The 27,327-nt window shown below is 41.8% G+C and overlaps 1 protein-coding gene and 1 pseudogene across 4 annotated transcripts in view; both read left to right on the top strand.

The window, feature by feature from the left end:
- Window positions 1-11,816, top strand: part of LOC311146787 (la-related protein 4B-like) — a 41,341-nt gene extending 29,525 nt beyond the window's left edge. For all 3 annotated transcript variants that reach the window (XM_084183372.1, XM_084183371.1, XM_084183373.1), the window contains 8 exons: window positions 299-520; window positions 824-933; window positions 2,683-2,955; window positions 3,235-3,280; window positions 3,586-3,756; window positions 4,029-4,192; window positions 4,511-4,622; window positions 5,381-11,816. In XM_084183372.1, coding sequence (XP_084039498.1) covers window positions 299-520; window positions 824-933; window positions 2,683-2,955; window positions 3,235-3,280; window positions 3,586-3,756; window positions 4,029-4,192; window positions 4,511-4,622; window positions 5,381-5,704 — 1,422 coding nt within the window. In that variant the 3' untranslated portion in view covers window positions 5,705-11,816. The remainder of the gene's footprint in view (window positions 1-298; window positions 521-823; window positions 934-2,682; window positions 2,956-3,234; window positions 3,281-3,585; window positions 3,757-4,028; window positions 4,193-4,510; window positions 4,623-5,380) is intronic.
- Window positions 11,817-19,934: 8,118 nt separating this feature from the next.
- The window catches only part of LOC311146262 (disco-interacting protein 2 homolog C-like), a 202,480-nt pseudogene continuing 195,087 nt past the window's right edge, over window positions 19,935-27,327 (top strand). The window contains exon 1 of the transcript in view: window positions 19,935-20,013. The product of the transcript in view is annotated as a disco-interacting protein 2 homolog C-like (transcript). The remainder of the gene's footprint in view (window positions 20,014-27,327) is intronic.

Here is a 27,327-nt window from a genome sequence, read left to right as displayed (position 1 = left end):
GAACATGACCCATACACTGTATACTATACTGTAAATTCTGGAGTATTTCCAAGTATGGTGGTTCAGGTAACCTTTTTCCGTCAACATAACAACCAACCAAAACTAATGCTTTCCCCCAGTGGATAACATAATTCAATCTGCAGTTGTTGTATGGGATCATTTAGTGATGACGTGACATAATACCTCAGACAAATGTGGCTTTTTATGAAAAATCTGCACCGCTTTGAAATGCTTACTCAGCAGATTCGTTTTTGAGGAAAAATCAGTTTTCTCTCTCAATTCTCAACCCCAATCTCAGGCACGGATAAAGGCGAAGGCAATCGCTATCAACACTTTTATGCCAAAAAATGGCTACCGCCCAGTGGAGGTTAACCCTTATGTGCAGCAGCAGCAGCAACAACAACGTTACACCTCCTACTACATACCTCCAGTGTACAGCCCCCAGCAGCAGTTCCCCCTCTACAGCCTCATCACTCCACAGGCCTGGTCAGCCACTCACAGCTTCATAGACCCTTCACTGGTGAGGACAGCAGGCGCGCGCACACACCTAAAAACCTAAAATGCAGAATAGGGTTGCAGAATTCCAGTAACGTTCCCAAAAGTCTGGTTGGAAGATTCACAGATGTCCTGCTTTTTTCCCTCCTGATTCCGGGAATCTTCCAACTGGGATTTCTGGCAAACCTGGACATTTTTGGAAAGTTACTGGGATTTTGCAAACCTACCACCCACAAGGCTACAATACAGACCATTCATAATTTCACTGTATAATATGCTGCTAGAACTCTTGTAAAAGTCATTGATTTTGTGTTTCCTTGTCTAACAGGTTACACCATTTCACAACACTCAATTTATCAATGGATTTACAACATCCCATAGTTTTAAACCAGCGACGTCTCCTCTTGCTGGTGTTAGGCACTACTCTCCCAGGAATAGGTGGGTACACTGACCCTCACCATCTAATGTACACTATGAACCAGGGCCTGTATTCACAAAGCATCTCACAAAAGGAGTGCTGATCTAGGATCTGTTCCTCCCTCTTATATAAAGTAAATCTGATTCTATATACAGTGCATTCGGAAAGTATTCAGACACCTTGACTTCCACATTTTATTATGTTATAGCCTTATTCTAAAATTGAGTAAATTATTATTTTTTTCTCATCAATCTACACACAATACCCCATAAGAATTTTTGCAAATTTATAAATAAAATAAATAGATACCTTTATTTACATAAGTATTCAGACCCTTTGCTATGAGACTTGAAATTGAGCTCAGGTGCATCCTGTTTCCATTAATCATCCTTGAGATGTTTCTACAACTTGATGGGAGTCCACCTGTGGTAAATTCAATTGATTGGACATGATTTGGAAAGGCACACACCTGTCTATATAAGGTCCCACAGTGCATTTCAGAGCAAAAACCAAGCCATGAGGTCGAAGGAATTGTCTGTATAGCTCTGAGACAGGATTGTGTCGAGGCACAGATCTGGGGAAGGGTACAAAAAAATTTCTGCAGCATTGAAGGTCCCCAAGAACACAGTGGCCTCCATCATTCTAAAATGGAAGAAGTTTGGAACCACCAAGACTCTTCCTAGAGCTGGCCGCCCGGCCAAACTGAGCAATCGGGAGAGAAGGGCCTTGATCAGGGAGGTGAACCCGATGGTCACTCTGACAGAGCTCCAGAGTTCCTTTGTGGCGATGTGAGAACCTTCCAGAAGGACAACCATCTCTGCAGCACTCCACTAATCAGGCCTTTATGGTAGAGTGGCCAGACGGAAGCCTCTCCTCAGTAAAATACATATGACAGCCCGCTTGGAGTTTGCCAAAAGGCACCTAAAGATTCTCAGACCATGAGAAACCAAGATTGAACTCTTTGGCCTGAATGCCAAGCGTCACGTCTGGATGAAACCTGGCACCATCCCTACGGTGAAGCATGGTGGTGGCAGCATCATGCTGTGGCAATGTTTTTCAGCGGCAGGGACTGGGAGACCAGTCAGGATCAAGGGAAAGATGAACAGAGCAAAGTACAGAGCTCTCAGGACCTCAGACTGGGGCAAAGGTTCACCTTCCAACAGGACAACGACCGTAAGCACACAGCCAAGACAACGGAGGAGTGGCTTCCGGACAAATCTCTGAATGTCCTTGAGTGGCCCAGCCAGAGCCCGGACTTGAACATCTCTGGAGAGACCTGAAAATAGCTGTGTAGCGATGCTCCCCATCCAACCTGACAGAGCTTGAGAGGATCTGCAGAGAAGAATGGGAGATACTCCCCAAATACAGGTGTGCCAAGCTTGTAGCGACATACCCAAGAAGACTTGAGGCTGTAATCGCTGCCAAAGATGCTTCAACAAAGTACTGAGTAAAGGGTCTGAATACTTATGTATATTTGATATTTCTGTTTTTATATTTAATACATTTGCAAAAATTTCTAAAAACCTGTTTTTGCTTTGTCATTATGTAGTATTGTGTGTAGATTTAAATCAATGTTAGAATATGGCTGTAACGTAATAAATTGTGGAAAAAGTCAAGGGGTGTGAATACTTTCCGAATGCACTGTATATTAGCACTTCTACTCTTGAGAGTCTTTGTGAATATGGGCCCAGAATTCTAGATTGCTGTGCTTGTATAGATATGATCTTTGAATATGATATTGACCGGTTGTGTTTCTGGTTTCTTTTCAGGAATCACACTCACAGTAAACCTCACCTGAGGCCCACAATACCCAACGTGGACCAGCGCGGCACAGGGCTCCTAGACAGCCCCACCATCTTCAACTTCCCCACGGAGCGTATCCTAAACGGGGTGCCCCGGGGTTCTTCCCAAATGACGCGGCTCCCGAGCCAGAACAGAACCAGGTTACCCCACTCCACCATGACCTACCCCAGGAGGGACATCAGTACGGGTCGGGTGGAGCCCGTCAGCACCGACTACTCACTGGGCATGGCCCGTGGAAGGTAAGGTATCCTCCACTATCTGCATGATCATCACCACCATATACATCCGTGGGATGTGTCCCAAATGGTACCCTATTTGTTATTTAGTGCACAACTTTTGTCCAGGGCCATTAGGGCTCTGGTCAAAAGTAGTGCACTGAATAGGGTGCTATTTGGGACACATTATAGTATTACAAGAAAGCGAGCATGGTGCCCAAGTTTTGAATTGTTAAAATCTCTGTAATGCTTCAAATAGAGTAGAAATATGTCTGAATTTTTAAAATATTTTCTTTCTTAAAGGACAAATATTTATGGTTCTAGGAAAAAGAGGGAAGACAAGTTTACAGTAAGTACGTTTCTTTCCACTTTGACTTTGAGAAAGAGCCATCAGTGCTGATGCTGCAAGCTTTTCAGGCAGTGACTGAATTTCAATATTGCAGGTGTATGTACAGTGTGCTGGTTGGTGTTGTGGGTGTCCCAAATAGTACCCTATTCCCTATATGGTGCTCTACTTTTAACCCCTATAGGCCCTGGTCAAAAGTAGTGTACTATAAAGGGAATAGGGTGCCATTTGGGACGCAGTATTTACTCTGTGACTGACTCACTGCATTGTGCTGACTCTGGTGTGTTTGATGCTGTTCTGTTGTATAGAGAGTTGCTACCCAGTCGCCACCCCCTCCTCAGAAGCCCCCGTCCCCCAGCTTTGAGCTGGGGCTCTCCAGCTTCCCCCCGCTGCCTGGGGCCACAGGCCACCTCAAAACCCCTGAAGACATGTTTGAGAACAGACTGGCCAGCATGGTAATAGTAACCACAAAGGACAGGGTCAGTATCTACCAACACAAGCTCTCATCTCCAGGCCACCATACTCAGGGTGTGTCCCAAAAGGCACCTGTGTCCCAAATGGCACCCTATTCCATATATTGTGTGCTACTTTTGACCACGGCCCATAGACTTTTGACCAGGGAATATGGTGCCAATTGGGACTCAGCCAAGCTCTTATCTCCAAGCCACCATGCTCAATCACACAGCTCAACAATTCAGCTTTGCCGTTAGTAGTATTGTTTTTCATGTATTTTTGTGTCGTTCCGTTCCAGAATGTAAGCGTTGATGCCAGCTCTCCAGGTGCCCTCCCCTCAGGAGGACCCAAGGAGCCACTAAGGACGGTCATTTCTCCACAGCCCCCGAGCCTCCAGCCCGCTGCTCCCCCGAAACCAGCACCATCCTCTGCCCCTGTCCCTGTTCCCTCCCAACCCGCAGAGTGAGTATAGGACACACGTGTTTCCCTTCATATAACACTTTGGTTCAAAAACCCTATTCCCCCCCACCATCAAAACGTGTAAGCATACCCCCACTAACATCATACGATTTGTATAGAAAAACAGAGCAGTGTGCTTCATCTCATGCATATCTTTTGTCTCACCCTTGTCTCTCTATTTCCTTGTCAGTGTGTCCCATTTGAAAACATGACACACCATAGTTGTCAAAACTGAATTTGTGTAGAGAGAGAACTTAACTGACTCAGCAGCATTTCTTGTCATTCACATCATTGTGTGATGTAAATATGTTTGTTTTTCAGGGAAGTGAAGGTTCTGGAGGTGAATCAGAAGGAGACTCAGGTTTCTCTCGAGCGGGACACTACCACTCTGTACACCGCTAGCAAATCTGTTCAAGTCAATGGTACTGCTACAGTAAGTACTGGTTCACCAAAGCTGTTTAAAGCATTTAAACATAACCAGGTGCATTTTTTTATATTATTAGCTGATAAAGATTTTTTGGTAGTCAGAGATACAGGTAACTGCCCAAATAAAGGGAACACCAACATAGTGTCTTAATAGGGCTTTGGGCCACCACGAGCCAGAACAGCTTCAATGCACCTTGGCATAGATTCTACACGTGTCTGGAACTCTATTGGAGGGATGCGACACCAGTCTTCCACAATAAATTCCATCATTTGTTGTTTTGTTGATGGTGGTGGAAAACGCTGTCTCAGGCGCAGCTCCAGAATCTCCCCATAATTGTTTAATTGGGTTGAGATCTGGTGACTGAGACGGCCATATGATTTACATTGTTTTCATGCTCATCTAACCATTCATTGACCGCTCGTGCCCTGTGGATGGCGGCATTGTCATCCTGTTGGGGCATAGCCATGGTAGCCAAAATAATTACCTGCCCAGCATTTTTATACACGACCCTAAGCATGATGGGATGTCAATTGCTTAATTAACTCAGGAACCACACATGTACGGAAGCACCTGCTTTTAATATACTTTGTGTCCCTCATTTACTCAAGTGTTTCCATTATTTTAGCATTTACCTGTAGATACTGATTTGTGGTTGGTAATAATCATCTTTTTTTTTTTTACTTTAATGTGTGTCAAACCAGTGGGCATAGTCAAAGTCCTATGAAATGAATCACCTACAAATATAGATTTCGTTTTGTGGTTAGGAACTGCGAAAGCCCTCTTACGCTGAGATCTGCCAGAGGATTAAAGACCACGCTCCGAAACTACAGGCCCCTAAAGAGGCCAAGCCAGCCAGCAGCGCTGCCTCCGCAGGAGAGGAGAGGAAGTGCACTGACGCAGCCCCAGGGGACAGGGGTGATCCAAAGGTCCCCAGAGAGACATACCCAGGCTCCTCCAAGCCAGCCACCCCAGGAAGACCCCGAGAGGTCCGGAGACCGACCGGCCGGTGGCCTTCCCCATCCCCCCACCACCCAGGGAAGGGTCCCAGCAGCAAAGATCTCAACACCCCCCCAAAGTCCCCGCAGTAACCCCCTCCCCCACTGCAATCAAGTCAATTTCACAACAAACACGTGAGGGAGAAAGAAATCTGAAAAAAAGTCAGGGCTATTCAAATACAACCTATTCCAAAATCACCAGTCATTCACAGCATAGAGAGGACACCTTTCTGGATCAGGGCTTGCAGACAATAGCACTTTAATGTGCATATAGAGCACCGTTAATAATTTTTACATATTTATTTTTGGAGGGTTTATTTTTTTCATATTTTTTCTTCATTATTTAGTGTCAATCCGAAAACGTACTCCTGTTCAGATTAGTGGGATTAATTAATATGTCTGAACTACTTTCCAAGGTAGTATTGTGCGAGTAGATAGGTCATCAGTGGAAGCCAACAACAGGTGAATGAAAGGAAGCAGATAAATGACAGAGTAGCTGTTTCCATGTTATTCGTTGTGACTGTGAGGTGATGTCTGTATGTCTTGTATGCTGCCTTGTTAAGCGGTGATGTGATTCCATTGCAGGGTGTGATGATCACTGTGTCAGTCAGACATGATGGCTGCGTCCCAAATGGCTCCCTATGTAGTGCACTACTTTCGGTCAAAAGTAGTGCACTACATACGGAATAAGGTGCCATTAGGGACGCATCTTTGATGTGTTTTACGTAATTGCGTTCATATTCAAGGTCAACTAGTCCAGTCTCATTTTACGGACTTGACTGAAATCCTCAGAAGACCTACTTTCTGAGGGATTTCACCACCCATAGTCATTTATCGAAACTAGATTACCTTTTTGCCAACATGGAACACTTTATCTCGTTATAACACCAGCATATGAGGAAAATATGTTTATTTGCATACTGGTTTTGATCGTTATTACAAGTACTACTAGTTGTTGCATGCTGGTGGTTTTAAGAGCGCCTTAGACTTTCTTTATCTAGTATTTCTTGTGGTAAATGTTGTCCAATGCAGGAGTCTGTTTCCTAGCCGTATAAAGCACATTGTTTGTTAGTCCTCATTGAGAGGCACTATCAGGGTCAGTAGAAATCTACATGTATTTTGATCTCGGAAAATAGCAGATGAGGGTCGTTCCACCAATTCGGTGCCTTTTGAGATGTGTAACTTGGTCCAATTACATTTTGTTCACCTAATATTGACTTTGTCATAAAGAGCACGTAAAACTTCATTAACACTTTTTCCCATCTCAACACGTTAAATAAAAAAAATGGTGCCAAATTAAGTAACAGGATTGACTGTCGCAGGGTTGACAATTTCATTTCAGATCAGCCATAAATCCAATTTTTAAAGGGGGAATGGAAGCTTGCTGTGTGCAACAGGGAGTGGCAATTGATTGCAAGCTTCACAAAAATGTTTAAGTTAACATTTCTAGCCTGTCTATCTATGGGTAACAGGGTTGATGTGTTTAGCTCGACTCGCTCAGTTTTCCAACACATAACACCAGAAAATGGCCAAAAAGAATAGAACCAGCTCACCTGCTTTTACACTATGATTTGACTATTAGATGTTCAATGTTTAGTTAGGAAAAAATATATTTAAAAAGGAATAGTTTTACTATATTAAAATGATAGTTCAGTTCACGTAACAGGGTTGACCTTAAATTGAGGGACAGACTAAATTAATCACTAATCACAACAAATAAAAAATAATCTTCAGATATGACAGTCAAAGCAACAAATTAACTAGGGCTTTACAATGATGGGTTGAAATAATCGAAGTCACGGAGGGATTTTGAATTTAGGCACTTTAAGCAAGTCTTCATTCAATATTAAAAATTAGATTTATTGAATTCTCCATGTGGGCACTTCATTTAATATAACATACTTTTAAAATTCAATATTGATGCACCATTTATACTTTAAATATCAAAGGGCAATCATTTCGTGGAACGACCCATAAATTAATCACATGGTGTTGATTGGTGCCTCTTGTAGACTATTTTCTTTCTCTACTATTTTGCTGTGAAACAAGCATGTCAAAGACTAGTTCAGCGGGCACATATGTTGGCAATGGATAGGCTAGGCTGCTGAGGGGAGGACGACTCATAATAATGGCTGGAACGGAGCAAATGGAATGGCATCAAACACATGGAAACCATGTGCTTGATGTATTTGATATCATTCCACCTACTCCGCTCCAGCTATTATCACAAGCCCGTCCTCACCAATTAAGGTGCAACCAACCTCCTGTGCTCAGCTACCATTTAGGAGTCGGCAGTAGGGTTTTGGCAGGGTGCAGTGACTTCATTCAAACAGTGGGATGGTTTATTTTAGATAGCTATGGTGCTAGCTAGAGGATGATCCTGGAACTTGCTACTTCAATTAATCTGGTACTGTACTTAGATAATAATACTTGATACACGTTGTCAACTAAACTTTGCACTTTGTTTTGCTTCTGGATTAATTGTTAAGAAATCCATATTTTACCTGCATACAGAAGCAAAAGGTAACCTAACATGTAAAGACAAATATCGAAAGGTCTGATGGTCACATAAGCCCTTAAAAATGTCAGTTATACAACAAATTGAGTTTTTTTCCCCTAAAGGATTTCAACTGTCTTCTTGCCATTTGACTTGTGCATTATTATAAAATGTTGTGACAGGATAATCAGCTTTCAGAATCTCTCAAATGTTGACTAATTGTATTAACCTCTATGTGGATAAATTCACACAAGTTAAACTTTTTTTGTTTACTGCCATGTAAATGCAGACTAGACATACTTCCGTGCATGCTGAGAATAACAACTTTAGTCTTGGTATTTTATTTTGTGCACACAACCTAACCATGACATCTTTTTGGAGTGGCAGTTTATTTTATTGTTTTGCTTTTGAGGTAGTCATTTGTGAAACCACTGGTGCGTGGTGTCTTTGAAGCTGTTTCAGCTTCTTATTCAGTATTACAGTAGCTAATTGTAATGTGGGTTTACACGTTAGAGAATGTGTACACCTGGTGGCTCAAATGGGAAAATTAAGTGGAATTGGTTAAAAGAAAGAAGTGTGACATTATTTCCACTACAAATGTTATACATGAAGGTAAACCATGAGGCAGCCATTTTAGAAAGAAGGTATTGCTTTGGTCATTGGGTGACAGTCAGAAGAGTAGTAAATTGGACCCTGTGAGCATGCAGTGAATGACCTTTGACCTGTTTGGATACTGTGAACCTGAGCAGCTTATAGATAAGTCCTTTCAGTTTGGACTAGAAGATGTTGGGCAGAGGAGGCAGCATTCTTGGGTCGTTCAAACTCCTTCCCCCCCTCACATACAGTAGAAGTGCCCCGGATGACTGCAGGATGTCACTCAATATTTCGTTTTAGCATGCTTTTTCTCTTTTTAGAATGCCTTCTGTAGATTTCTCCTGGCTCTCCATACAACAACCATATAGCTTCCAAATTCCCCTCTGTACTCTGCATAAATGTGGAAGTAGACAAAAATACATACAACGTGGAACTTGTGCACTTCTTTAGTGTCTCATTGAGGTCTTCCTGCAACAAGGAGCTACCATTGAATACTCTGCTTAGAAAAGAGGTCTCATTTTGGAGAGAGGAGACATTGCCTAAGTCACAGAATGGCGTGTACTGATAGTCATTGCTGCTTTTGATTTTGGTTTGCAAAAACATTATTTGATTCTGAAGGACTGGGATGCACTTGGGTGGGCAGTCTTTAAATTGCAGAGTTTTGATTTTGTTTTTGAGTTTTTTTCTGAGATATTAAAGACATGATTCACCATATCTGCTTATTTATAAACCAATGCTGTTTATTCCATGAGAGATCATAAAAACATTTTATTTTTAAGAAAAAATATATACAAATGTATAATTTCCATCCAGTGTTTGAAAAACTTGAATTTTATTTAAACTTGAAAATGACTTTGCCTTAACTTTTATACGAGACAATTTAGAGTTTATTTCTTTTCAAACCCCAAAATGTTACTAATGGTGACACATTGAAATGTTTAGTCATACCAAACATCACAAGTCTTACTAGGTCTTAAAGTACAAATCTAGCAGCATTTTTTTTGGTTTTGTAAAATTGTACGAAAATAATCTAATTTGATTAACCTTGTTTCTAGTTCCTATTTTAAGTTTGTTTTGGGGAAAATATAAATCCTGTAAATGCAAAATAGTAAATACTGTATCAAATATGTGCACTTTGAAGTGTGTGCTTTGCTTGTACAGTTGTAAATACTCCTAAAAATATAAAGAGGTACCTTAAAATGATTTAAAAAATATATATTGATCTTGTTGAAATATTAATGTTGCTTTTGAGCTGGATGTAGGATAAAAACTAAATGTTGTGATTTGAATTTGAATAATTGTTTTCTATAAACATTTTTCTATTGTTCTGGTGTGCAGAATTGCGTCTCCCTCACTTTGCGACTTGGGCAGGTTGCCTGATTGTAACTATTTAAATGTCATTCTCATTCCATGTCCTTGTTGTTTCTCAACCCCTGGTAGACAGATGTTTTCTGTTGGCCAGCCTCACTGTGCACAATGAGAAAAGGGAAGTACCTACCTGTCGTACAAACACACATCCTTAAATGAAAGCACAAAATCAGTACTATTGTCTGACAGACTGTGCTTATAGCAGTCTGTTGTGTGATTTAGCCCATACGAGATTGATTTATGAATCACAGTAAAGCACAGGAACATCAAATCTTTCACACATAACCAATGTCAAGTCCATAGCAGCATACTGTATAATTGTACCAGACAAAGTGATTGAAGCATTGTTGATATTCTGTTAGTTGTTTTTCTTTTGAAGTTTTGTTTTTCATGAAGATGTATGTCAACTGAACTTTCGTAGCCCCCAGAACTAATAACTGTACAAATTCAATTTTCTTTGGTAGGCTTTACCAGTGTTTAGACTCGAGCATAATAGTGTAGATATTTGTACACTTATTTCAGCAAGAAAATGAGTTTTCTGGCACATACTGTATAACATATACTGTGCATTGTCTTTTTATCAGTTGATCACATGTGGACTGCATTTGTCTGTGCCATTAATTTGTTTCAACCTGGCAGTTTGTTTGACTTGTACTTTAGTTAAATGCTTGCCATTATATTTTGATATTTGTTACTGAGGAAGTGTAGCTGGTCCAGAACTATATAACTGGGAATAAAAATCTGATACCACTGACATTTAGGCAAAGTACTCATAGCAACCTGCATCTGATCTGGCTAATGAAGTCGTATGTACATTTAAGCTAGTCTATGCTAGTAGGCCTATCTAATGCTAATGCTGTTGTCTTTGCAGATTGGGTATTGATATGTTATCGGGCTGGGCACTGAGTTTGTATGAGAAAGTGTGTGTGAGTGTTTGTTAGTGAGAAGTTTACCATCTGGGGTCAGCAGAAGTATAAAACACGAATGCAAAGTTGACTGAAAGTTGAAGTAAAGTAAACCAAAGGGTGATTCCTAAGTTGAATGCACCAATTTGTAAGTCGCTCTGGATAAAAGTGTCTGCTAAACGACTTAAATGTAAATGTGATTGCCAGCCAGGTGTGTGCAGCATGATGAACAGAAAAGGATTCTGTTGTTGGTTTCTCTCTCCTGAAGATGATGGCACTGCTTACCGTACGAAATACTGGAGTGTTTAACTTTTTCTTCTTACTTTTGCGTGCACTACTAAAGCCCTATTGTAATGTTCGGGATGTTCTTGTGCACAGACAGTGTCTCTCATATCAAGCAGGATCGTTCTCCCTGCCCAGTTCGCTTCTATCTGCTTCGTCTCACCAGTTTGATAGTGCCATGTATTTTTTGCAACGGTTGCAGCTTGTTGTAAATTGACTGTGTGTAAAGTGATGTTACAATGCACCAACTGACTGGAATGAGACTAACCAATTGTCTCACTATCAAATCACTGTGTTCAATTAACTCATTTTTACGCTAACAGCAGTGGACAATCGACTTGATGGGGAGAAGAACCTAAGAACAGTAACAGACAGTTGTTCGAGGTTTCTTTGAGGGCTTTTGATTTTTGTCTTACCTATTCTTCCATTAAGACTGGAATCAAGCGTACATGTCAACTATTGATCATTTTAAGTTACTCTTGTGTCATGATGTAAAACTGTCTAATTTGGAGAGGAAAAAATGTAGCTTACTGAAAAATAAAGATTTAGGCACTGTTAATGAGTTCTCTCCTGATTGTGTGTGTCCCACAATGTGGGGGTTGGTCCAGCGGGATGAATGAGTTAGCCAGCTAACTGTCCTAAATATTGAGCAATATACACTGTGTACAAAACATTAGGGCATAGACTTCCAGGAAAGACACCAAGTGTCTTTCCATGACATAGACTGACCAGGTGAATCCAGGTGAAGGCTATGATCCCTTGATGTCACTTGTGAAATCCTCTTCAATCACTGTATATGAAGGGGAGTAGACGGGTTAAATAAGGATTTTTAAGCCTTGAGACATGGATTGTGTGTGCCATTCAGAGGGTGAATGGGCAAGACAAAATATTTAAGTGCCTTTTGAACGGGGTGTGGTAGTAGGTGCCAGGTGCACCGGTTTGAGTGTATCAAGAACTGCAATGTTGCAGTGTATCAAGAATGGTCCACCACCCAAAGGACATCCAGTCAACTTGACACAACTGTGGGAAGTGTTGGAGTCAACATGGGCCAGCATCCCTGTGGAACGCTTTAGACACCTTGTAGAGTCCATGCCCTGACGAATTGAGGCTGTTCTGAGGGCAAAAGGGGGTGCAACTCAATATTTGGAAGTGTCCCTAATATTATTTATACCGTGTAGACTTGAAATGGTATAATTGACTTAAAAATCAACGACCCATATCCAAGTATAGCTTTCTAAATTAACCAGAAAATAAAGGCATATGACTGTCAGTTACGTAGCTGGCTAAGTTAATCCTGCTTTCTGGAACACCCCACAGCTTCTCTCTATTTATTTTCTAGTGCTAGATTTGCTTTCTCGCAGAAATTGCCTGGAAGTTGGTATTCTACCAGGGTTGGTTGTTTTTGGCCATCCCATTCAATCTGCACATGTTATAATGCCATGAGCCATTGTCCAAAAACTGAAGGGTGGTTCAGAAATTCCTTGTTTTTTAATGTACTTTTGTCTTGGTTTTCAGCAGGCAAGTTAACACACATAAAGCCATTGTCCATCCACCACATATCCAAGCCTAGGGGAGTGCTGTTCTGTATTCCATGCAAAATACTAGCCACATGGTGGCAACATATTCACACAAAGACATCTTGGAGGATTTGTTCCATGTCACACCACAATCCTATTAGGGTAAGCCAGTGTATCACTCCCCACACAAAACCATAGGCTTCTTCAGCTACCTCTCATGGGTCCACAGTTTGATTTGATCCGGTTGTCTTGCAGCTGCAGCCATTTTGTAAACAAGTGGACCAGGTCATAAGCTATTTATAACCCCTCTATATAAAATACTTATCCAGTGATAGGCATAAGCCTTCTTTTCAAGCACATGTCCCTCCCACTCCGTTTCCCATGTCATGGCTGTTTTGCATTTTAGGGATACGTCCCGAATGGCACCCTATTTCCTATACAGTGCACTACTTTTGAGCCCCCACAATAGGTATCTGGTCAAAAGTAATGAGCTACAGTGCATTCGGAAAGTATTCAGACCCATTGACCTTTTCCACATTTTGTTACATTACAGCCTTATTCTAAAATTGATTAAATTGTTTTTTTCCCTCATCAATTTACACACAACACACCATAATGACAAAGTAAAAACAGGTTTTTAGAAATGTTTGCAAATGTATTCAAAATAAACTGAAATATTTCATTTACATAATTATTCAGACCCTTTACTCAGTACTTTGTTGAAGCACCTTTGGCAGCGATTACAGCCTTGAGTCTTCTTGGGTATGATGCAACAAGCTTGGCACACCTGTATTTGGGGAGTTTCTCCCATTCTCTGCAGATCCTCTCAAGCTCTGTCAGGTTGGACAGGGACCGTCGCTGCACAGCTATTTTCAGGTCTCCAGAGATATTAGATCGGGTTAAAGTCTGGGCTCTGGCTGGGCCACTCAAGGACATTCAGAGACTTGTCCCGAAGCCACTCAAGCGTTGTCTTGGCTGTGTGCTTAGGGTCGTTGTCCTGTTGGAAGGTGAACCTTCGCCCCAGTCTGGAGCAGGTTTTCATCCAGGATCTCTCTGTACTTTGCTCCGTTCATCTTTCCCTCGATCCTGACTAGTCTCCCAGTCCCTGCCGCTGAAAAACATCCCCACAGCATGATGCTGGCACCACCATGCTTCACCGTAGGGATGGTGCCAGATTTCCTCCAGATGTGAAGCTTGGCATTCAGGTCAAAGAGTTCAATATTGGTTTCATCAGAGCAGAGAATCTTGTTTCTCATGTTCTGAGTCCTTTAGGTGCCTTTTGGCAAACTCCAAGTGGGCTGTCATGTGCTTTTTACTGAGGAGTGGCTTCCATCTGGCCACTCTACCATAAAGGCCTGATTGGTGGAGTGCTGCAGAGATGGTTGTCCTTCTGGAAGGTTCTCCCATCTCCACAGAGGAAATCTGGAGCTCTGTCAGAGTGACCATTGGGTTCTTAGTCACCTCCCTGACCAAGGCCCTTCTCCCCCGATTGCTCAGTTTGGCCGGGCAGCCAGCCCAAGGAAGTCTTGGTGATTCCAAACTTCTTCTATTTAAGAATGATGGAGGCCACTGTGTTCTTGGGGACCTTCAATGATGCACAATTCTTTTGGGTGCCCTTCCCCAGATCTGTGCCTCGACACAATCATGTCTCGGAGCTCTATGGACAATTCCTTCGACCTCATGGCTTGGTTTTTGCTCTGACATGCACTGTCAACTGTGGGACCTTATATAGACAGGTGTGTGCCTTTCCAAATCATGTCCAATCAATTGGGTTTACCACAGGTGGACACCAATCCAGTTGTAGAAACATCTCAAGGATGATCAATGGAAACAGGATGCACCTGAGCTCAATTTTGAGTCTCATAGCAAAGGGTCTGAATACTTATGTAAATAAGGTATTTCAGTTTTTTATTTGTAATAAATTTGCAAAAATGTCTAAATACCTGTTTTTGCTTTGTCATTATGGGGCATTGTGTGTAGATTTGACTTTATTTAATCAATTTTAGAATAAGGCTGTAACGTAACAACATTTGGAAAAAGTCAAGGGGTCTGAATACTTTCCGAATGCACTGTATATAGGGAATAGTTTACCATTTTGGGACGGGGCCTTGGTCTGTTTCCTATTAAAGTACAACTGTTGAGAGATCAGCATAAAAGTGTGGGTTTACAGTTTTCTTTACATTACAGTTTTCTTTACACAATGTTTACATTACAGATTTCTTTACATAATGTTTACGTTACAGCTTTCTTTACATAAATGTATATGGAACATGATAATATCAGATGTAGAAATGACCCCCGGCCTGCTCCATATATGCACCGAACCACCCACTCAAAAACAGTCCATTGGCCTTTCCACTCCTTCTCTCTCCCTGAGAGTATTCTTGCTGTGTGGTTAGGTAGGCTCGTTTTACTGCACATGCACATTGTAATAATCACATTTTATTTGTCACATGCTTCGTAAACAACAGGTGTAGACTAACAGTGAAATGCTTCCTTACGGGCCCTTCCCAATAATGCAGAGAGAAAAAACAGAAAAATAATAACACAAGGAATAAATACACTGAGTAACGATAACTTTGCTATATACACAGGGTACCAGTACCGAGTCGATGTGCAGGGGTACGAGGTAATTGAGGTAGATATGTACATATAGGTAGGGATAAAGTGACTAGGCAACAGGATAGATAATAAACAGCAGCATGGGATGAGTGAAAAGAGTTAGTGCAAAAAGGGTCAATGCAGATATTCAGAAGCTGTTCAGGGTCCTGTTGGTTCCAGACTTGGTGCATCGTTACCGCTTGGTGGGCGGTAGCAGAGAGAACAGTCTGACTTGGGTGGCTGGAGTCTTTGACAATTTCTAGAGCCTTCCTCTGACACCACCTGGTTTAGAGGTCCTGGATGGCAGGGAGCTTGGCCCCAGTGATGTACTGGGCCATACGATCTACCCTCTGTAGCGCCTTGCGGTCGGATGCCAAGCAGTTGCCATACCAGGCAGTGATGCAGCCAGTCAAGATGTTCTTAATGGTGCAGCTGTAGAACTTTTTGAGGATCTGAGGGCCCATGCCAAATCTTTTCAGCCTCCTGAGGGGGAAGAGGTGTGGTGGTGCCCTCTTCACGACTGTGTTGATGTGTGTGGACATGTGATGTGGTGTGGACACCGAGGAACTTAAAGCTCTCGACCTGCTCCACAACAGCTCTGTTGATGTGGATGGGGGTGTGCTCGGCCCTCCATTCCTTGTAGTCCACGATCAGCTCCTTTGTCTTTCTGATGTTGAAGGAGAGGTTGTTGTCCTGGCACTACGCTGCCAGGTCTCTGAGCTCCTCCTGTAGGCTGTCCTCATCGTCATCAGTGGTCAGGCCTACCACCGTCGTGTCATCTGCGAACTTAAATGATGGTGTTGGAGTCGTGCGCGGCCACGCAGTCGTGGGTGAACAAGGAGTACAGGAGGGGACTAAGCACACACCCCTGATGTAATGCTCCTCAGGTTACGCTTTGTGCTGGAGGTGAAATATTGTACATCTTTAAAGCAGACATTGTGCACCAGAGAGCGTGAGAGGGCAGTGAGACAGGGACAGTGACAGTCATACCCCACCCCATTGCCAGCAACATTGCTTGGCAATATTGTCTAAAGAAATTGGGCTTTACATGTAGACTTAACTAACTGCAATGTCTTCGTGTAACTCAATGTTTTATGTTGTGTGGTATTCATAAATGCATGAATAGGGTCATTCTATGAAAATGGTGGCATTCCTGTCCCCCGCCTTAACCACCAGGAAAAATGTCAGAGAATGACACAAAATGTTTTTGTTTTAAACACCCGTGCGTCAATCTAAGTAACATAATAAAAGAATCCCCATCAAAATCCATTAGTTTAAGCTAGAGATATCCGTTTTTTTGCGTGGGCTGTGTCTCAATCCACCGCATCGGCATATGTCGGCCTTCTGCATCTGTGGTGGAAGGTGGCCGAGCCACAGCGGTGTTTGTCAGACCATGAGACATCCTGAAAAACGTCTGTAGCGTCCGAACGGTCTGAAGGTAACCTATACAAACGAATGGAAGTATGGCGGTAGTTTTGTGGCACAAAAAATATGGGGTTAAATGTCTAAAAAAAATTAAAATATATCTCCTAGATATAGGACAAACACTTCAAAACCTTATTCCTTATGATACATTTTTAACTGTCTATTTAGCCATTTATTAATGTGTTATTCAGTGTGTTTCTATGGGCTATAGAGACGGCTTAGACTTTTAGAGGTTAATTGGTGTTTTATTGTTAATAAAACATATAATCAGACAGTTATAGTGCAAACATTTGTTTTATATACTGTATATCATAGAACACGGTCAGTACCATGAAAATGTCTTGTCCGTCAGGCCATGTGTTGTGGTTTTGTGACATATTTTGAGTAAAAAAATATATTTAAATGTCATTATACAAAGGAAAGTATTATAGTTATTTAGTGGATTACTTAAAAAAACTAAAAGATCAACTAAATATTATAAATAATTTACAGGGAATAGCTGTCCCTCAATTTCATGTCACTGGTGTTACCCCATTATATATAAAAAAATAACACATCCTTGCCAACTTCTTCCTGGGTCAAAGGTTAATTGGAGGCGGGGCTGTTTTGAAAAACATATGGTGAGTCTGCACTCTCTCTTCATATGTTAGCAATTTGATGATTAATTTGGTAATTTCATGCTAAGCTTTAAAAAATATGTCACTGGTGTTACAAGGTTTATAGTATGGGAAAAGGAAAATTGATTAAAATAATTGATCTAATCTCATTTATTTACAATTGAAGAAGTGTGGGTTGAGCTACTGTGGCCGCCATCTTAGATATTCTATATTTTCTTCAGATTTGTTACTGGTGTTACCTTCACTGGCGTTAATGTTCCTGCTGGTTTTAATGGAATAGTCTGAAGATTTGTCACTGGTGTTATAATAGAAACATTTGTTTTATTTAAAGTAAATGATTACTAATAAAAACAAATCTTAATATTATCATTAACCTTTGTCATTGGTTATACTGTATATGCAAAGTAAATAGTCAAATTATATTCTGGAAAGCCTGAATTGTCATTCAATTATAGGTAACACCAGTGACAAAAAGGCAACACAAGCATTTTTTTCAATTGAATGCAGTAAAAATACATTGATGTCATTTATTTTTTACTTAACACTGCTAAGTAAAAAAAAAGATATACAGTTGCAGTCAAAAGTCTGGACACACCTACTCATTCAAGGGTTTTTCTTTATTTTTTACTATTTTCTACATTGTAGAATAATAGTGAAGATATAAAAACAATGAAATAACACATATGGAATCATGTAGTAACCAGAAAAGTGTTAAACAAATCAAAATATGTTATATTCTTCAAAGTAGCCACCCTTTGCCTTTTGACAGCTTTGCATTCTCTCAACCAGCTTCATGAGGTAGTCACCTGGAATGATTTTCCAACTATCTTGAAGGAGTTCCCACATATGCTGAGCGCTTGTTGGCTGCTTTTCCTTCACTCTGCAGTCCAACTCATCCCAAACCATCTCAACTGGGTTGAGGTCAGGTGATTGTGGAGGCCAGGTCATCTTATGCAGCACGCCATCACTCTCCTTCTTGGTCAAATAGCCCTTACACAGCCTGGAGGTGTGTTTTGGGTCATTGTCCTGTTGAAAAACAAATGATAGTCCAACTAAGCGCAAACCAGATGGGATGGCGTATAGCTGCAGAATGCTGTGGTAGCCATGCTGGTTAAGTGTGCCTTGAATTCTAAATAAATCACAGACAGTGTCACCAGAAAAGCACCCCCACAACATCACACCTCCATGCTTCACGGTGGGAACCACACATGCGGAGATCATCCATTCACCTACTCTGCGTCTCACAAAGACACGGCGGTTGGAACCAAAAATCTCACATTTGGACTCATTAGACCAAAGGACAGATTTCCACCGGTCTAATGTCCATTGCTCGTGATTCTTGGCCAAGCAAGTCTCTTCTTATTGGTGTCATTTTGTAGTGGTTTCTTTGCAGCAATTCGACCATGAAGGCCTGATTCACGCAGTCTCCTCTGAACAGTTGATGTTGAGATGTGTCTCTTACTTGAACTCTGTGAAGCGTTTATTTGGGCTGCAATTTCTGAGGCTGGTAACTCTAATGAACTTAAAGTAATGATGGACTGTTGTTTCTCTTTGCTTATTTGAGCTGTTCTTGCCATAATATGGACTTGGTCTTTTACCAAATAGGGCTATCTTCTGTATACCCCCCCTACCTTGTCACAACACAACTGATTGGCTCAAACACATTAAGTTCCACAAATTAACTTTTAAGAAGGCACACCTGTTAATTGAAATGCATTCCAGGTGACTGGTTGAAGCTGGTTAAGAGAATGCCAAGAGTGTGCAAAGCTGTCATCAAGGCAAAGGGTGGCTATTTTGAAGAATCTCAAATATAAAATATATTTTGATTTGTTTAACACTTTTTTGGTTAATACATGATTCCATATGTGTTATTTCATAGTTTTGATGTCTTCACTAATATTCTATCATGTAGAAAATAGTAAAAATGAAGAAAAACCTTTGAATGAGTAGGTGTGTCCAAACTTTTGACTGGTACTGTATATATATATATTTTTATTTATTTATTTGCTTGTCAAAATGGGGGGGCGGGAATAAAAATGGAACAGTTGAGGGGCAATGGTATGTTCAACCATCATGACGTTGTTCTGGATTGAGAGAGGGGGTTAAAATCTCGAACAGTTCTTAAAGTGGGTATTTGGCGCCCTCCTAAGGGTTCGAATGTGGGCTCGTGTTTGCCTATGAATGTGTGGCAGCACAGAGCAGTGAGATCACAGTACTAAAAACGGGAGGCAACGTTAGTGTATCCTTCAGCAGCACTGTCAGAGTTTGGAATTACAGCAGCAGTACCTTTTCTTACTACAGGGACAACCAACCATGGCGGGACCTGAATAAGGACGCGAGCAAAGCGATATTCGTATTCGCCCAAACACTTTCCGCATTTCTATTTCCCACTCAAGTCGCTCCTCTTTTGCCCTATGCATCGGCGCTCTGCGGAGAAAGGACAGTCAGTGTTGAAAGACTTTACTGGACTCATTGAGGAGAAGAAGAGAAGAGAAAGACACATAATTTTAAAGCAGAATGGCGGACCGTGATACGTTACCCCTTCCTTTAGAGGTGCGAGCCAGACTTGCTGAGCTGGAACTGGAGTTATCAGAAGGTAAGCAATATTTAATATCCCCCGATTATAGTTATTATATACAGCAGAATTAGCAGAAAAACGGACATAATTTGCTGCAGACGAAAGGGAAATCTGTGTGGGAATTCATGGATGGAACTAGCGCGCATTGAGCAGAGTACTGCCGCAAATTCATGTTGAATCAAATCAGGATACATTGCTACATAATATCAGGTTCATTGTACTTTTGTATCACACCACAGTGTGCATTGTACTTATCAGATTTTGGCTATTAGAAATAGAAAGATTGTGACCTTGAAACAAATCAATACGCCAATTTAAAATGGATATTATTGTCAAATGTATCAACTGATGGCATTTTTAGATTGATTAAAGGAATTGTTGAGAACTCATATTTTTTGTTGTTACAAAGTAGCCTAGTCCACTCTTATTAGTGTTGACTAAACGTCACGTTTATCATGTGACATTTATTTCAAAGTGGCTTTTGAAGACAGAAGTACACATTATTTTGCTGTCAAGTTGACCATGGACTGAACTATAGCCATGTTCTTGAATTTGACATGTTCTTTCAAATTTGTTAGGGTAGGCCTACAATTATAACCGACACTATACATGTAAACTGCATTCTGTGTCATGCTTCAGGTGCAAGAGCCGTTAGTAATGTTTTTGTAGTTTCTCGTGGGGAGTTGTGAGCATAAGCAATTGTCCTGTTTATTTGCAGAGCTCAGCCATTTATTCCGAAAAATATTTTAACACAAAATGCACATACCTGCTCTCTTTTGTGGTCCATTACATTTTCAAAAGCAATGGGAAGGCTATACACAGTTATTTTAGTGTATATATGGGCATGTTGATATTGCCCTCTTTTTGTATTTAGAGTTCCATTGTTCAGTGTATTCAAATATATATATTGGTGTTTACCTAAGCCTAATTGAGTCCATATCTGTGAGGACAACCTTGGGGGATGAGATGCAAAAACGTTGAGTTTTTGACCAATGTAAGTTACATTTCATTTAATTCACACCATGCTATATCTGGTGGAATAATTATCATCATAACAGGGTTAACTCACTAGACTAGACTGTGTTTTGGAAAACCATGAGTCTAGTTAGTTATGAGAGTTATCCAGCATCAAATATAAAGACCTTCTGGAAATAGGTGCCCTATTGCATTATTTATTTGCTTAGTAGACTATGTCCTTATCCAGCACAATATCAAATGCAGAGTTATTGAACTCTAAGACTTTGACCTATATTCACAGCTCAACCTCTTTGACTGGGGCTCCTGAGATCAAACGCCTTGGGTAGATAGTGATAGGCTACTGCAGCTCATAAACTCAGTGCTGGAGTGCTGATTTAGGATGGGGGGGGGGGCACTTGATACATACGGCCTAGGTGGTCTACAAAACATGGTTACTGTTTCATTGACTCATTGTAACACTGATAGTCCTATGTGAGCTGATGGTATTCACACCACTCTCTTGGAAGTGTATTCTCAGCTTTGCTTAAAGACAGACACCCCACAGAGTGTTGAAGAAGCTGCTCTGGGTTTCATTATTCCCAACTGAGCCATTCCACACATGAAGCTGCTTCCCAAATGGCACCCACTTCCCTACAGTGCACTTCTCTCGAGCAGAACCCTATGGGCCCTGGTCAAAAGTTGTGCACTAAATAAGGAATAGGGTCCAATTTGAGACTATATTTTAGGAATTAAGAAATGTGATCGGATACTGGTCAAAACAGGTACATACACGTACATGCCTTGAGTCCACCTGCTGTGAACCAGGGAGATTTGTGATGTTCTTATGTGGACAGAGAGTATTAACGGAGGTCAGTCAGCAAGGCCTGGCACGCCAACAGGTGTCTGGACCGACCTTATCTGATTGTCAGGTGAATGTTAACGTCAAACCAGTCCACCAGCTGTCCCCTCAGTGCACCTTGATTTACACTACATGACCAAAAGTATGTGGACACCTGTTCTTCGAACATCTCATTCCAAAATCATGGGCAATAATATGGAGTTGGTCCCCCTTTTGCTGCTATAACAGCCTCCACTCTTCTGGGAAGGCTTTCCACTAGATGTTGGAACATTGCTGCAGGGACTTCCTTACATTCAGCCACAAGAGCATTAGTGAGGTCGGGCACTGATGTTGGGCTATTAGGCCTGGCTCGCAGTCGGCGTTCCATTTAATCCCAAAGCTGTTCGATGGGGTGGAGGTCAGGGCTCTGTGCAGGCCAGTCAAGTTCTTCCACACCAATCTCAACAAACCATTTCTGTATGGACCTCGCTTTGTGCACGGGTGCATTGTCATGCTGAAACAGGAAAGGGCCTTCCCTAAACTGTTGCCACAAATTTGGAAGCACAGCATCGTCTAGAATGTCATTGTATGCTGTAGCGTTAAGATTTCCCTTCACTGGAACTAAGGAGCCTGAACAATGAAAAACAGCCCCAGACCATTATTCCTCCTTCACCAAACTTTACAGTTGGCACTATGCTTTGGGGCAGGTAGCATTCTCCTGGCATCTGCCAAACACAGATTCATCCGTCAGGACTGCCAGATGGTGAAGCATGATTCATCACTCCAGAGAACGTGTTTCCACTGCTCCAGAGTCCAATGGCGGAGAGCTTTACACCACTCCAGCCGACGCTTGGCATTGTGCATGATGTTCTTATGCTTGTGTGCGGCTGCTTGGCCATGGAAACCCATTTCATGACGCTCCGGACGAAACAGTTATTGTGCTGACATTGCTTCCAGAGGCAGTTTGGAACTCGGTAGTGAGTGTTGCAACCGAGGACAGATGATTTTTATGCGCTACACGCTTCAGCACTCGGTGGTCCCATTCTGTGAGCTTGTGTGGCCTACCACTTCGCGGCTGAGCCGTTGTTGCTCCGAGACGTTACCACTTCACAATAACAGCACTTACAGTTGACACGGGTAGCTCTAGCAGGGCAGAAATATGAAAAACTGACTTGTTGGAAAGGTGGCATCCTATGACTGTGCCACGTTGAAAGTCACTGAGCTCTTCAGTAAGGCCATTCTACTGCCAATGTTTGTCTATGGAGATTCCATTGCTGTGTGCTCGATGGCTGAAATGGCAGAATCCACTAATTTGAAGGGGTGTCCACATACGCGTGTGTATGCATGTATGTATGTGTGTGTGTGTGTGTATACAGTGGGGAAAAAAAGTATTTAGTCAGCCACCAATTGTGCAAGTTCTCCCACTTAAAAAGATGAGAGAGGCCTGTAATTTTCATCATAGGTACACGTCAACTATGACAGACAAATTGAGAAAAGAAAATCCAGAAAATCACATTGTAGGATTTTTTATGAATTTATTTGCAAATTATGGTGGAAAATAAGTATTTGGTCACCTACAAACAAGCAAGATTTCTGGCTCTCACAGACCTGTAACTTCTTCTTTAAGAGGCTCCTCTGTCCTCCACTCGTTACCTGTATTAATGGCACCTGTTTGAACTTGTTATCAGTATAAAAGACACCTGTCCACAACCTCAAACAGTCACACTCCAAACTCCACTATGGCCAAGACCAAAGAGCTGTCAAAGGACACCAGAAACAAAATTGTAGACCTGCACCAGGCTGGGAAGACTGAATCTGCAATAGGTAAGCAGCTTGGTTTGAAGAAATCAACTGTGGGAGCAATTATTAGGAAATGGAAGACATACAATACCACTGATAATCTCCCTCGATCTGGGGCTCCACGCAAGATCTCACCCCGTGGGGTCAAAATGATCACAAGAACGGTGAGCAAAAATCCCAGAACCACACGGGGGGACCTAGTGAATGACCTGCAGAGAGCTGGGACCAAAGTAACAAAGCCTACCATCAGTAACACACTACGCCGCCAGGGACTCAAATCCTGCAGTGCTAGACGTGTCCCCCTGCTTAAGCCAGTACATGTCCAGGCCCGTCTGAAGTTTGCTAGAGTGCATCCAGAAGAGGATTGGGAGAATGTCATATGGTCAGATGAAACCAAAATATAACTTTTTGGTAAAAACTCAACTCGTCGTGTTTGGAGGACAAAGAATGCTGAGTTGCATCCAAAGAACACCATACCTACTGTGAAGCATGGGAGTGAAAACATCATACTTTGGGGCTGTTTTTCTGCAAAGGGACCAGGACGACTGATCCGTGTAAAGGAAAGAATGAATGGGGCCATGTATCGTGAGATTTTGAGTGAAAACCTCCTTCCATCAGCAAGGGCATTGAAGATGAAACGTGGCTGGGTCTTTCAGCATGACAATGATCCCAAACACACCGCCCGGGCAACGAAGGAGTGGCTTCGTAAGAAGCATTTCAAGGTCCTGGAGTCTCCAGATCTCAACCCCATAGAAAATCTTTGGAGGGAGTTGAAAGTCCGTGTTGCCCAGCGACAGCCCCAAAACATCACTGCTCTAGAGGAGATCTGCATGGAGGAATGGTCCAAAATACCAGCAACAGTGTGTGAAAACCTTGTGAAGACTTACAGAAAACGTTTGACCTGTGTCATTGCCAACAAAGGGTATATAACAAAGTATTGAGAAACTTTTGTTATTGACCAAATACTTATTTTCCACCATAATTAGCAAATAAATTCATTAAAAATCCTACAATGTGATTTTCTGGATTTTTTTTCCTCATTTTGTCTGTCATAGTTGACGTGTACCTATGATGAAAATTACAGGCCTCTCTCATCTTTTTAAGTGGGAGAACTTGCACAATTGGTGGCTGACTAAATACTTTTTTTCCCCACTGTATATATATATATATATATCTATCTCACACACACAGTTGAAGTCGGAAGTTTACATACACTTAGGTTGGAGTCATTAAAACTAGTTTTACAACCACTCCACAAATTTCTTGTTAACAAACTATAGTTTTAGCAAGTCGGTTAGGACATCTACAGTGGGGCAAAAAAGTATTTAGTCAGCCACCAATTGTGCAAGTTCTCCCACTTAAAAAGATGAGAGAGGCCTGTAATTTTCATCATAGGTACACGTCAACTATGACAGACAAATTGAGGGAAAAAAATCCAGAAAATCCCATTGTAGGATTTTTAATGAATTTATTTGCAAATTATGGTGGAAAATAAGTATTTGGTCACCTACAAACAAGCAAGATTTCTGGCTCTCACAGACCTGTAACTTCTTCTTTAAGAGGCTCCTCTGTCCTCCACTCGTTACCTGTATTAATGGCACCTGTTTGAACTTGTTATCAGTATAAAAGACACCTGTCCACAACCTCAAACAGTCACACTCCAAACTTCACAATGGCCAAGACCAAAGAGCTGTCAAAGGACACCAAAAACAAAATTGTAGACCTGCACCAGGCTGGGAAGACTGAATCTGCAACAGGTAAGCAGCTTGGTTTGAAGAAATCAACTGTGGGAGCAATTATTAGGAAATGGAAGACATACAAGACCACTGATAATCTCCCTCGATCTGGGGCTCCATGCAAGATCTCACCCTGTGGGGTCAAAATGATCACAAGAACGGTGAGCAAAAATCCCAGAACCACATGGGGGGACCTAGTGAATGACCTGCTGAGAGCTGGGACCAAAGTAACAAAGCCAACCATCAGTAACACACTACGCCGCCAGGGACTCAAATCCTGCAGTGCGAGACGTGTCCCCCTGCTTAAGCCAGTACATGTCCAGGCCCGTCTGAAGTGCATTTGGATGATCCAGAAGAGGATTGGGAGAATGTCATATGGTCAGATGAAACCAAAATATAACTTTTTGGTAAAAACTCAACTCGTCATGTTTGGAGGACAAAGAATGCTGAGTTGCATCCAAAGAACACCATACCTACTGTGAAGCATGGGGTTGGAAACATCATGCTTTGGGGCTGTTTTTCTGCAAAGGGACCAGGACGACTGATCCGTGTAAAGGAAAGAATGAATGGGGCCATGTATCGTGAGATTTTGAGTGAAACCCTCCTTCCATCAGCAAGGGCATTGAAGCTGAAACGTGGCTGGGTCTTTCAGCATGACAATGATCCCAAACACACCGCCCGGGCAACGAAGGAGTGGCTTCGTAAGAAGCATTTCAAGGTCCTGGAGTGGCCTAGCCAGTCTCCAGATCTCAACCCCATAGAAAATATTTGGAGGGAGTTGAAAGTCTGTGTTGCCCAGCGACAGCCCCAAAACATCACTGCTCTAGAGGAGATCTGCATGGAGGAATGGGCCAAAATACCAGCAACAGTGTGTGAAAACCTTGTGAAGACGTACAGAAAACGTTTGACCTGTGTCATTGCCAACAAAGGGTATATAACAAAGTATTGAGAAACTTTTGTTATTGACCAAATACTTATTTTCCACCATCATATGCCAATAAATTCATTAAAAATCCTACAATGTGATTTTCTGGATTTTTTTTTCTAATTTTGTCTGTCATAGTTGACGTGTACCTATGATGAAAATTACAGGCCTCTCTCATCTTTTTAAGTGGGAGAACTTGCACAATTGGTGGCTGACTAAATACTTTTTTTCCCCACTGTACTTTGTGCATGACACAAGTAATTTTTCCAACAATTGTTTACAGACAGATTATTTCACTTATAATTCATTGTATCACAATTCCAGTGGGTCAGAAGTTTACATACACTAAGTTGACAGTGCCTTTAAACAGCTTGGAAAATTCCAGAAAATGATGTCATGGCTTTAGAAGCTTCTGATAGGCTAATTGACATAATTTGAGTCTGTTGAAGGTGTACCTGTGAATGTATTTCAAGGCCTACCTTCAAACTCAGTGCCTCTTCGCTTGACATCATGGGAAAATCAAAAGAAATCAGCCAAGACCTCAGAAAAATAATTGTAGACCTCCACAAGTCTGGTTCATCCTTGGGAGCAATTTCCAAACGCTGGAAGGTACCACGTTCATCTGTACAAACAATAGTACGCAAGTATAAACACCATGGGACCACGCAACCGTCATACCGCTCAGGAAGGAGACGTGTTCTGTCTCCTAGAGATGAACGTACTTTGGTGCAGAAAGTGCAAATCAATCCTAGAACAACAGCAAAGGACCCTGTGAAGATGCTGGAGGAAACGGGTACAAAAGTATCTATATCCACAGTAAAACAAGTCCTATATCGACATAACCTGAAAGGCCGCTCAGCAAGGAAGAAGCCACTGCTCCAAAACCGCCATAAAAAAGCCAGACTACGGTTTGCAACTGCACATGGGGACTTTTTGGAGAAATGTCCTCTGTTCAGATGAAACAAAAATATAACTGTTTTCTCATAATGACCATAATTATGTTTGGAGGAAAAAGGGGGTGGCTTGCAAGCCGAAGAACACCATCCCAACCGTGAAGCACGGGGGTGGCAGCATCA

Source organism: Coregonus lavaretus (genome assembly GCF_964263955.1).
Source record: "Coregonus lavaretus genome assembly, chromosome: 19".
Lineage (NCBI taxonomy): Eukaryota > Metazoa > Chordata > Actinopteri > Salmoniformes > Salmonidae > Coregonus > Coregonus lavaretus.
This window is presented reverse-complemented; position numbering and strand designations above follow the sequence as displayed.